The sequence below is a fragment of the Sciurus vulgaris genome (assembly GCF_902686455.1).
Source record: "Sciurus vulgaris genome assembly, chromosome: 15".
NCBI lineage: Eukaryota > Metazoa > Chordata > Mammalia > Rodentia > Sciuridae > Sciurus > Sciurus vulgaris.
The window spans coordinates 72,798,928-72,811,698 of NC_136476.1; the positions used below are offsets into that span (position 1 = coordinate 72,798,928).

The 12,771-nt window shown below is 40.8% G+C and overlaps 1 protein-coding gene across 4 annotated transcripts in view; it reads right to left on the reverse strand.

The window, feature by feature from the left end:
- Positions 1-12,771, reverse strand: part of ASTN2 (astrotactin 2) — an 883,413-nt gene that overhangs the window by 173,203 nt on the left and 697,439 nt on the right. Inside the window, exon 2 of one of the 4 annotated variants that reach the window (XM_079113405.1) lies at positions 5,920-6,185. The exons of the other annotated variants lie outside the window; for them this stretch is intronic. Within the exon in view, the coding sequence (XP_078969531.1) occupies positions 5,920-6,147 (228 nt within the window). The 5' untranslated portion in view covers positions 6,148-6,185. The remainder of the gene's footprint in view (positions 1-5,919; positions 6,186-12,771) is intronic. 4 annotated transcript variants of the gene reach the window in all.

Below are 12,771 nucleotides of genomic sequence, written 5' to 3' on the forward strand. Positions count from 1 at the left end.
ATGTGTGTGCAAGGGGAAGATCAGTGGAGTGGGTGGCAGAGGGGGACATGAAGGGATGGAGTAGGAACGGGGACTGAAATGGAGTGGGTCAGTTTCCATGCGTGTATGATTTTGTTGGGATAAACCAAACTGTATGTATAACCACAATGCTCTAATAAAAAATTAAAATAAAAAGAAGGCATTTGGTTTTTCTTTTGGTGCTGTTTTTTGAGTTCTTTATATATCTTGGAGATTATGCTCTATCTGAGGTGGGTGTGGTAAAGATTTTTTCCCATTCTGTAGGCTCTCTCTTCAAATTATTGATTATTTCCTTTGCTGAGAAGAAACTTTTTAGTTTGAATCCATCCCATTTATTGATTCTTAATTTTACTTCTTGCACTTCAGGAGTCTTGTTAAGGAAGTCAGGTCCTAAGCCAACAAGATGAAGATTTGGGTCTACCTTTTTACTATTAGGTGCAGGGTCTCTGTTTCAGTGCTTAAGTCTTTGATCCACTTTGTGTTGATTTTTTGTGCTGATTTTTGTGCAGGGTGAGAGATATAGGTTTAATTTCATTTTGTTACATATAACCCAATCAATAAATGGGCTACGGAACTGAACAGACACTTCACAGAAAAAGAAATACAATCGATCAGCAAACATATGAAAAATGTTCATCATCTCTTGCAATTAGAGAAATGCAAATCAAAACTGCTCTAAGATTTCATCTCACTCCAGTCAGAATGGCAATTATCAAAAATACAAGCAATAATAAATGTTGGCAAGAATATGGGGGAAAAGGTACACTTATTCATTGTTGGTGGGACTGTAGCTTGGTGCAACCACTTTGGAAAGCAGTATGGACAGTCCCAAGAAAACTTGGAATGGAACCACCATTTGACCCAGCTATCCCACTCCTCGGTTTATACCCAAAGGACTTAAGATCAGCATTCTATACTGATGCAGCCACATCAATGTTTATAGCAGCTCACTTCACGATAGCAAAACTATGGAACTAACCTAGATGCCCTTCAACAGATGATTGTATAAAGAAAATGTGGTACATATACACAATGGAATATTACTCAGCCTTAAAGAAGAATGAAATTATGGCATTTACAGGTAAATGGGTGGAACTGAAGAATATCATGCTAAGTGAAATAAGTCAATCCCAAAAAACCAAAGGCTGAATGTTTTCTCTAATACGCAGATGTTGATCCATAGTTGGGGGTGGGCAGGGAAGAATGAAGAAACTTTGGATTGTACAGAGGACTGTGAGGGACAGGGTAGGGCAGTTGGGGATGAAAAGTAAGATAGATTGAGGTAGACATTATTACCCTATATACATTCATGAAAAAAAAATGTTTAAATAAAGAAAAAAAAGAGGCATTGTCTCTGGGTGAGAAAAAAGTTTTAGGTGATGGGATGCCTCTTTTACCCTCAAAATAACTCTTTCATATTCCATTTGTAAGTTAGATCTGATCTTCTCACAGTGCCAAGGGGAACTTGGATAAAATCAGCCTTATTTATTTTCATATAGATAAAGAAATAAAGACCAGATCTAGAAAGTGAAAGTATATTCAAGGCCATAGAACAATCAAAGACAGAGCTGAATTCAGATTCGTGGTGTTCTAATTCTCCAGAAAACTGTCAAGCCTAAAATGGATAAGGATAGATACTATAAAGCTCACTTCGCAGATAAGTAAAAGAAAGGCCACAGCCACAGTAAAAGGCAGGGATAGTGTTTATATCCATCTATCTGGCTTTTTGCTGGGACTCTCCTCTGTCATCCCTGCATGGAGACTACTTCACCCACAGGCTAAATTAACAACCACATAAAGTCGTGCACATTTAAGCACTAGTTTTGCTAAGCCAAGTCCTGTGGCTTTGGGCTGTGTAAGGGCCATTTAACAGGTGGAGGGAGGAGATTTATGCATTAATCAAATTCTCCATCATAAAGACTTTTTTCCTGCTTTGCTTGTTCAAAACCACAGCACAAAATGTAATTAAGGGCTCCTTTCCAGCTGAGGCAGAAGGCATCATCCTTTCCAATGTGTTCACTGGAAGGTACCCAAGGAGACCCCAGCCACCCAAGAAGCTAGTGTCCAGTGGTTCTCAAGGTCGTTCAGAGCACACCCTGGCCGTCATCCAGAATCAGGCTAGAAGTGTCTCACAAGCTTCAGGCAAGTCATACTCCTCTGTCATTCCTTGACCGTGCTATGAAATGGACCTCAAGAGTTCACATAGTGCCTTGTATAGCTCAAGGAGTCAGGGTTCTCATACGAAACTTCCATTCCACATTGGAAAATCTACAGGAGAAGGACAACATTTTACTTGGGTATAACTGTACCTATGGCATGTTTTATCCATAGCATGATTTCCAGATAAGTTTATTAAGTAAGGAAATGCTCCTAAGATTCCTGTACTTGTGATCTTCCCTTTGGGATCAATGAATGGTTTCTCCCATACAAAAATGCAGATCCTACTATAAAATGCACCTAGTACTTTAGGCACCAACAAAGTCATCAACTATTATCTAAAGTCATCAACAAACTATCTAGAAGAGGAGGTACCGCAGGAAGCTCAGAAAAAAGGAAAGTACCAATTTATATTTATCAAATCATAGATAGGTTCATCTGTTAGATGCTGGGCACTAAGCGTTCATGATCTCATTTCATTCCTGGGAAGTAGGAATTATGAGATGATGTTTTATAGAGCTAGAAACTGAAGTTTGCAGATATCATTCAGCATCACACAGTGAATAGGGGATTGAGGCAGGATTTCAATCCAAGCCAGTGTAGCACAGAGCCTACAGGATTTGCTTCAACAAAGTTTCTTGTAGAAAACTCATGGAGAATCTTTCTTATTCTATTTGATTTTTTCAGAGAGTTAACAACGACAACAACAAAAAAGTCCAGAAAGTGAAAGGGACTTGCATAAGGCCTTGTGCCCTTCAACTCTCTTTCCTCAGCACTCAGAGATGGCAGAGAAGTCACCCCTTCCACCTGGAATGTTCTCGTGCTCCTGCTCCTTCCCCAAAACCAGCCCTCCACATTCATTTTATGCATTTTACCGCAAGAACTCAGTTTCACTGCCACTTCCTCAGGGAAGCCTCCCCAGTCCACAAGGCCTCCTGTAACCCTTTGAACCCACTGGCCTAGACATCTCCTCGGCATCTTGCACAATCCGACTTCACTTATTTGTATGATTGTTTCGTGACTATCTGTCTTCTGCACCAGTCTGGCAACTCCATTAAGTTAAAGACCACGTGGGGACTGGGATATGGCGTGCACGAGAGCCTGGGTTTGATCCCTAGCACCACACGCACAACAAAAATGGAGAACACATCCATCTGTCATACTGCTCATTTTTCATGGCGTAACACAGTAGTTGGCATGGAGTGGATACCCAAGAATTCTGAATTAATGAATGAAGGACTAGAACTTCCAGCTCTCCGGGTCTCCTGCAAGGAGAACAGTGACATCTAGTGACCACTTTCACACTCTTGGGATTCTAGAAACGCTTCTCTGGATTTCCAAAATAATGAACATTTCAACAATGCTGGGCGAAGCTGGCATGAACTCCAGACACAGGAATTCTGATTCCTGAGCAAAAAGGAAAGGACCCCTACTTTTCCTGCTGCTACATATGTGCCAAGAACGCATTCCAAAAGTCTCATGACAGCTTGTATTGTACCACATCGCAAATAAGGCAAATTTGACCAGAAAGGCAGTCAGTGGGGCAAAGTCACAGGGCAGCAAATGGGGATATTCAAAGCATCATTCATGAAGTCCTGGAGGGATGGTTCTGGATCCATAGCTACCAACGTGCTATTTTTTTCATTCCCACTGACTCACAAACCAGAACACCTTGCTATTTACTAAAAGCTGTGCCCCCTTCTTCCAGATATTCCTGTATCCACTCTTACACTTCCACAATCTGTTGTCGCTCTGTAGCCAGAGGTTGGAGACACAAGTTTGCTATTGATAGTGTGGGGATCTTCGATGCACAGAATTAGACTATTCATGATACTTGGTTCAGTACTCAAGTACATTGCTGTGCGATGCTTAGTCAGTCATAACTTATTCACTTGGTGAGCTAATAAGTGAGTGAGTTAGTTTTAACATTCAACTCTTTAATAGACTCCTACAAATCCACCACCATAAATGCCAGCTAGGAACTTGACTACTTACATGTGAAATACACTCTCTTGTGCTATTATACTGCCTCCTGGGCTCAAGGTTATCATTTCCTGGGTTCACATTTCCTTGCTTCCCTTTGTAAATAGTCTTCTTGTATGTGTATTTATTCCTGAAATGTAGTGTATTTGGTATATCTGTGCTTTAAGTTTTAAAAGGGAGAAAAGATATTCTGCTATATAAAAATCTGTCTTTGGGACTTATTTTCTTCACGTAAAATTATGTTTATTCATTTCACATTGACAGTTGTTACTGTTGTACATCAATTTTGACTGCTGCAGTATAATCTACTAAATGAATACTCCACACTATATTCAACTGCTCCAATATTGGCGATTATTTAGGTTCTAATAGAGGGCTCCTTCTGCCACACAAATCTAATCCCATCAACTTCCTTCTAATTGTGGATCTTCATCATCTCATTGCCCAAAGAATAAGGCCCAAACTCCATGATCTGGTTTATAATATCCTAAATGATCAGATTCCTTCTAATCCCTCTGGCCTCATTCCTGGTTCTCCCTACATCTCTCCTCTTAATCATGGGGAAATTCTTTTGGTCTCTGCACAGACCTTGTTCTTCCTTAGGTCATCTACCTGATGCTTTCCCCACTTCCTTATTACCATCCTATTTCTGTCTTCTATGAGACCCTATGTGAACTCCTGCCACCCACCAGCACTAGATCCTATGGGATGCTATGGAAGGAGCCCATAATCCATGGAGTGCCATTGAACTCGGTCAGTCATCTACCAGACTGACTTTTTTGGAGGCCCAGATTTATCTGGGAGCTGTGTAGTGGGAAGAATGAGGACCAAGTAAGAGATACTCTATCTGAATTCTTCTTCCCCACTGAAGGAGAATCATCACTAGTCCTGGGTCTATCAACTGGAGTTCCTGGAATATTGCATTTATAGAAAGTGTCCCATGAATATAAGTTTGCAAATCAGTGAGCCAAATAATTCACATGATCCACTAAAGTCCTGCTATGCTCTAAAAAAAAGTGAGAGACAAGAGGAAGAGATATCATTTCATTTCATAGTTAGGCATGCCAGCTCTGAAGCAAACTAACTTTGAATAAATCACTTAACATCTTTGAGCTTTCCTCAACTGTTATATAGACACAAATTAGGATGAACCTTATATAACTAAAAAGATGGACACACATATCATCAATTTCATGCAAATAAGCCCAATATTTCTAAGTAAATCATAGATCTGGAATGCAAATTAGATGAGCTAACCAAAGTATAGAACTGAAGCAGACACGGTTAGGCTTTCCCCAAACCCACGTCTTCCTCTGGGTACACAGGACATATTTCCCTGTCTTCCTTGCAGACAGAGGTGCACAATGTCTGAGTTGTGATCAATGGAATTGGAGCCGAAATGACATTTGCCATTTTAAGGCGTGGCCACTTAAACTTTTCATGCTGCATATCTTTTCTCCTTTTACAGTGACCATGGAGAAGCATTGGTTTGACAGAGCACAATATGCAAAGGTTTGGGTCCCTGAACCACTTCTCAAGTAGACACTTGTCAATCAAAAACATCTATTTGCAACTCTGTACAAATAAAATCCTCTATTGTATTGAGACACTACGATTAGAACATAAGGAATCAATAAATGCTGGTAATCACCATGATGCTGTCGTTGATGATGATGATGATGGCAATCCCCATGGACAAAGGGTCTACAAGGTAGGAGGGTTGCTCGGGTTTGACTTGGTGGCTGGGCCAGGGGAGCTCACCTCCTTAGTGCCATTGTCTTGGATGAGGGTATAAAGTGGGACCACGTGGTTGATTTCCAGCAGCACTGGTGTGGGGCTCAGCTGCTCCTTGCCAGGCCGCCGGCAAAGATGGCAGGTCGAAGGACAGCGGCCTTTCTCCTCACAGCGAATCTCCACACCTGAGATGAGCTGGTCATCAGACAACATCTGGGCTGTCAGCAGACCTGAGAGGTAGGTGATGAAGGGCATGGACTTGAGCTCCTTCTTGCTGCCCAGTTCTGTGGTCTCTGGAGAGGCACAAAATAGGAAGAGGCAGAGGTAAATTTAGTATTGTTCAAAAGTGCAGATTCTTGAACCCACAAAGAGCAAATCCTAAGGAGCTGGTATTCGCTGGAAGTGGAAAAAGATGATAAAGTGATTTTTGCATGGTGTCTTGAAAAGACCACTGGTCTGAGCATTCAGAGACCAGAATGGTGTCTTCTCCTACCACTATACCAGGTATCCTCTTATTTCTCTGGCCCTCAATTTTCCCATGTTTAAAGTTGGGTTGTTAGGGTTCAGTGATTCTCCAAGCAATTTGAAAGATACAAATACTCAAAGATATTTTCCACAACCAGAAATTCCTCTCTGTCTACTTTCAACTTATACAAATTATATTCTTCCTTTACAATTTTTCCCCAATTCTGTATTTTCTTTGAAACTCAATATAATGAAAGAAACATAAGCTTTGGGTCAAGTCAACTTCCATTTAAATCCCAGTTCTGCTTGAGAATACCTCCTCAACCTTGGAAAAGTGTCTGAATATTCACAAGACTCTAGTCATTGATTCTGTGAAATGGGGTTAATGACACCAATAGAGTCAGTTGTGAGTGGCAGGTGATACAGGAGGTGGAACTTCTTGGAACAGACATGATTTCCCCTTTCTTTCTGTGCTTACTTGTTCCCTTGTTCAAACTTCTTTTCCTGCCTGTTTCTTCACGTGCACCTTGAGATGTGATTCGTGTATGCTCCATTCCATTCTTCATCTTTCTTCACCTATAACTAGTGTTTCCTATCTCTGTACCTTTGCCTATCCTGCTTTTCCTCTCTGTCTCTACAAATCCTTTCTATCTCTCTATGTTCCATTCCAATTTTACCCTCTCCAGGAAGACTTTCCTCATTGCTCTGACCCTCTTCTTTGAATAAATACTTTTACTTATGAGATCTTCAGTTCACTTTCCTTTCCCATTTTCTCCTGCCTTCTCCAACAATATTATCAACTCTTGGAGACTAGGGGTCATGTCACCCATTCCTGCCTACCTTCAGTGCTTAAGATGGTACCAGGGATGTACCTGAGACTGTTAAAGATGGATCTTATAAAACTACATTCATAATCTAGTCTAATGACTCCAAAATTCTTAGGAATTCAAGAATTTCTAGGAAGCACCTCAGCAACTGCTTCCATAGGGCAAAAGGAAAACTGAGTAGTCAGGGCTATAAACCCCATGTCAGCTTCAAATAGAGCAGTTCTGCTTTTATGTCTTTAAGACCAACCTTCTATATAGAATTCCATTAAACGACAGGATTGTAAGCTATATTGAAAAATCTTGAAGATGTAAAATGATCTGAATAATCCAGAGGATTACATTTAAATCATAGACTATATGACTGATGTCCTCAAAGATGTACCAAAAGAGTGACCCTGTACTAAGGGACAGAACTTAAATTCAGACAGCAGCTTCTACCAAGCCTGGTGAAATCAAGGTAAGGCCTTATCTCAGTGGACCAAGGCCCTGGACACAGAACTGAAAGAAAAATGAGTTTTCTCCTGCTCCTGCTCTCAGCTTGCTGTGACATGCAGCTGATCTGGAAATGGGCTTGCCAATTAGAAATACAAATAAACGCAGCCTTCATTCATTACTCCCTGGGCCCTCCGGCCTGGGATCTGGGCTCCACCTTTTCTGTCTGGCTGTCAGCAAATGCTTATGAACATCGGATCAAAGGCTCCGGGGGAGGAAGACAAGGCGAATTCCAGCTAACCAATCTTTTAGAGGGATTAAAGAAGGGTAGTTACTAAGATAAACAAAACAAGGCTGAGAAGAAGGCATCCCAGCAGCTGGGGAGAGGGAGACAGCCTTATATACAGGGATGTCAAAAGAAGATGATGATAACTTTTGGAACCGCTGGCCAGAGGGATAGCTTTTGGAGAAGGGTGACTTCAAACTTGGAAGAGAATAGCCATTTGGGGAGAAGATCAGGAAGGAGTCAGAGCTACAAGGATACTAGGAATCAGCCCACGCTGTGGTCTGGAGGTCAACAAAGTATGACCCATGGGGCAAATTCATCCCACATTTGCTTTTGTAAATAAAGTTTTATTGGAACACAGCCATTCCCATTCATTGATGTTCTGTGTCTGACCACAGTGGCAGAATTGAATAGTTACAATAAAGAATCTATGGTACACAAGGTCTAAAATGTGTACTATCTGAGTCTCTACAGGAAAAGTTTGGCACCCCCTGATCTAGTCCCAATTTATAAATGGAAAAACTGACTTTCAGAGAGAAGGCCTATCTAGGGTCACATGAATATGGCAGTATGATGAATTAGTTAAAAAGTAAAACCTTTGGAACCAAATAAGCTATTGATATACGTGTACTGTGAATCTCCAAGAGTGGAAAGATAGAGCATATTTTTTCCATATATATTTAAAATATATATTATTAATATATGAATATATTTTGAGGGCTTTCGATGTAGTTCAGTGGTAGAGTGCTTGCTTAGCACAAGGCCCTGGATTTGATCTCACACAAAAACATTGAAAGAACACACCTTTGAAAATTATTATCAATACAAACCATCCATTTTAAATAAAGAGACTCTGCATTTCAAAAAAGGAAAATTACTTTTCAAGGTCACACAGTGAGTTAGTATTCTTTTCAGTACATGACCACACAATTCTGATCACCAAGGCATCACCTGAACTATTGTTATTTCATATCTTAACACAGATGGTATATCCCTCATTGTACCATGTCATATGCACGTAACTTAATTGGGAAGAAATGTAACCTGTTGCTGGGAGTAAGAATTCCCTTGATCAAACAAACATTCATAGGCATTGGATTAAAGATATTATCCATTTAACAACAAAATAACCTGTAGACCTTTGCTATTCTGCTTCATAATTCTTCAGCTGTTTCAGTCCATCATCTCTGCAAGTGGGGGTTATAAGCCAATAACTGAGACTGAAAACTGTACTACAATAGCAGTATAGAATTAACAGCCAAACTTAAGGGCTGATTTTGCAAAAGGAGGGTACTTGGCAATCATCAGGTCCAGCCTTTTTTGCCCAAAATGTGAGGAACTGGAGATCAAAAGAGAGAAAGGGGCTTACCTCTAAGTCCCACGAACATTTATTAATAATGATTCTTTTCCTAATGTTATGGCATGGCTAAGTTATGATTTAGATAAGAGTTACAGTAGAGAAGGTCATTAACTATTCTATTAATTATTCCTCTGTAGACATTACAATTGTGAAAGCTAATTGCTTCTGATCCAACTCCACCCTGTGGCTAAAGTTATCTTTTCAAAAGACAAATCCTACAGTCCTCTCCTGCTTAAAACTTCCATGACACTATTTATGCTTAGGGTAAAGATCAGAAGCCAAAAGGTGAGGCACAGACAATGTGGGATCTAGACAACTCACTGTTTCCACAGTTTTCCCTCTTATCCTGTCCCACCTAGTTCTTCTATCAACTACAATGACTTTTGAGTTCCTTGTGTACACCTTGTGTCTTTTTCTCGAGCCTGGAACATGCTCTTCTTTCTGCAGAATGCTTCTTTCTATCCCACCCTCAACCCCTAACTTCTCCTGGCTAACTTCCACTCATCCTCCAGATCGCAGTTCAAGTGCCAATGCTTCAGAAAAGTCTTCCCTGAACTTCCCACACTATCAATGTATGTTACGTTTTCATATTACAGATTCTCAGAGCACCCTTATCTATTATCAACTCTTAATGTCTCAAGATTATAAACTCCATGAGGGCAAAGATAGTATCAATTTTGCAGATTCTCACATCTACCTTACCTAGTTCCTGTGAAACAATAGGCTTAAAATTATTTTTTCAATAAAAGTTGGTGGAATATATACTATGTTTACATACCCTAATCACTATGCTACCTTATCAAAGCATTGATGAATCTAAAAGCCAGGATTTGGGAATTCCAAGGATGACAGCTAGTCAAGGATACAATCAAGATACAACTCATAAAGTCAAAGGAGCTCTCCCAACCCAGAGGTCAACGGATGAAGAGCTGATCCTTCGTCTAATTGTTCTGACCTCTTCTAGGCTTTTGTATAGACCCTTGCCATTGGGGAAATGGGAGAGTTGGGTTAAACCAGGCTGTCTTTAACAGGCCAAGGATAAAGAGCATTTTTGAAGAGACTTATCCTCTGTTCACATTTCCCATCCCTCTGAACAATGCGTCCAAAATAGGATCATGTCTGGTTTCAAGCCCGATTCAGTTCCAATGACACTACAACCCATTCATTTGAGAACCTGCCAAGTGAACTCTCTTTTTTCTCCTCCCAAATTCCTGCTGGGTATTATTTTGTTGCCACCAAAAAAATTTTAAAAAGCCTCAGTTGAAGTGACAACTCCTTGTTGGGAGGGCAGCCAGGGCTTTTCGGCAGGAGGTGATGGCACCGCTTGCCCTCCTCCAGAAAACAAAACAAAGGCATCAGACGAAGGACTTCTGGGAGAGCCAAAGCCGTCGGATGTTTGTTCAATATTCGGCAAGGGTGCAGGGCACTGCCTCTCTAGTCAGACAGGCTTGCTTTGGCAATAGGCTCGCACTTGAAGCATTTAAAGGCTCCACAGGGACCAGAGGGGCTCAAATTAGAAACGTTCAGGGAGGGGGAAAAGGGTGAGACTTTTATATCATTAAAGAATGGCCTTTCTTACAGCAATGGCCTCTAAGGAATTAACTGAAACAGGCTCATTGCTTAGGTGGAGTTACTGTCTGCTGTTGGAGGAAAGCAGTTGCTCTGAGGTCTGACAAATATCCTTCACAAAGAGGAAACAGGAGGCTGAAATGCCATCGGTAAGGTCTGTGCTGCTGTGTTGTGCAATCCGAACTTCTCAGCCTCACAGACAAAAGTCCAGCGTCATCAGTGTGTCCTTTATAAATAACAGTACCAGCTGAAAAGAGTCTCTGTGAGGATTAAATAGGGTGCCTGGCACAGGTTAAGCCCTCGATCAATATTAGTTGTTATTGTTGTTGCTGTAGTTGTTATAATTATATTGCTGTTGGTGTAACAGGATGTTAAAATTGAGATTTCTATTGAGACGCCAAAAGATAATAGAAGTGAAATCCCAAAGTCATGCCCCTAGATGCACAATTTACAAAGGAGATGAATTCTAACTAGTTTCATAACTTTAGAAACCTCAGCCAGAACAAGGAAATAAAAAGAGATCAGAGAGTAAAAAGGAAGGATTTAGGGGAGATTTTATTTGGAAAGAACTATGACCCTGTTTAGAGTCAACAGCACCCCAGGCAGAATGTGGAACATGCTATCTTCTAACCCCAAGTTTTGTGACAAGGACCCTCATGAGTGACACCTGAAGAACTTGTTTGTTGTTAGCACTTGAAAAGATAGTGGACTAGGGTCTACCTTCACCTGAGAAAAGTTCTGGTGGCCTGTGTCAAAAGAACAGAAGGGGTTGAAAAGGCATTAACACAAACTCCCAGAGGTTGCCAGGAGAGAAATACTTGTTTCCCCTGGACCAGATGTGGAGAAAGAGCTAGCCTGAAACTGTTTTGAATTCTGCCAAAGAAGAATTCTAACAGAGGGTGAGGTATCCCACATTGAGTCTCCATCAAGTGAGCAGCCAGAGAAACAGGAGGTGGGGGGGATTCACAGCAACCAGCCCCAGGTCTTTGGAGAAGTCCCTAGCAAAGTATATTTTATTGCAAAGCCACTAAGAAAGCCCCCAAGAGAAATGTATATTCATAGATCATTGTGAGTATTCTCAATTTCTACTGTCAACTAGAACCCCTGATGTCATTGCCGCGCATGCCACATTTGTAATTTTAGTTAAGGTGCTAACATTAACTAAATGAATATCTGTCTTGCCAACTAAACTGTTAGTCCCATGAGAACAAGGTCAGTTTTAATGAGTATCTGTATTCTTGCAGAGAATTCACTGTCTAATATCACATACATAGGTAAGAATCTGAATAAATGAATGAGTACATGAAGAATGTGTGAAAGTGATTCATTTTCCCTTCAATTCTTTTATCTGTATAACATTTATTAGAATCCAAATCCACTACCTCAATTTATCACTACAGCCCAAAGGCAGTTGGTTTTCGCCTTATTAATTGATGTATACCTAGAGAGGTGAAGTAACTTTCCCAGAGCCACACAGCTAGTGACCAGTCTGACTGTTTCTACCCAGTTCTACTGTGCCTTTCATATATTCCCTCTTTGAAACATTTTCAGCACCAATTTTTCACTCCTGCTCAATGAATCCTTTCTGTTCCAAAAAAAAAAAAAAAAAAAAAAAATGGTGTCCTCCTTGTACCTGCCACTTCCAGGCAATACCCCCCAACTGCCACTCATTTCCATGGACTAATGGATTTTCATGGGTGGAAGACTTTAAGGCCATTTGGGCTGGGTGTGGTGGTGCACACCTATAGTTCCACCAACTCCGGAGGCTCAGGAAGGAGAATCCCAAGTTCAAAACCAGCCTAGGTAACTTAGCAAGACTCTGTCTCAAAGTAAAATTTAAAAGGGTTTGGGGTGTACCTTAGTGATAGGCCTTGCTAAGTTGCTGAGGTTAGCCTCAAACTTGCAATCCTCTTGCCTCAGCCTCCCAGAGTTGCTGGTAT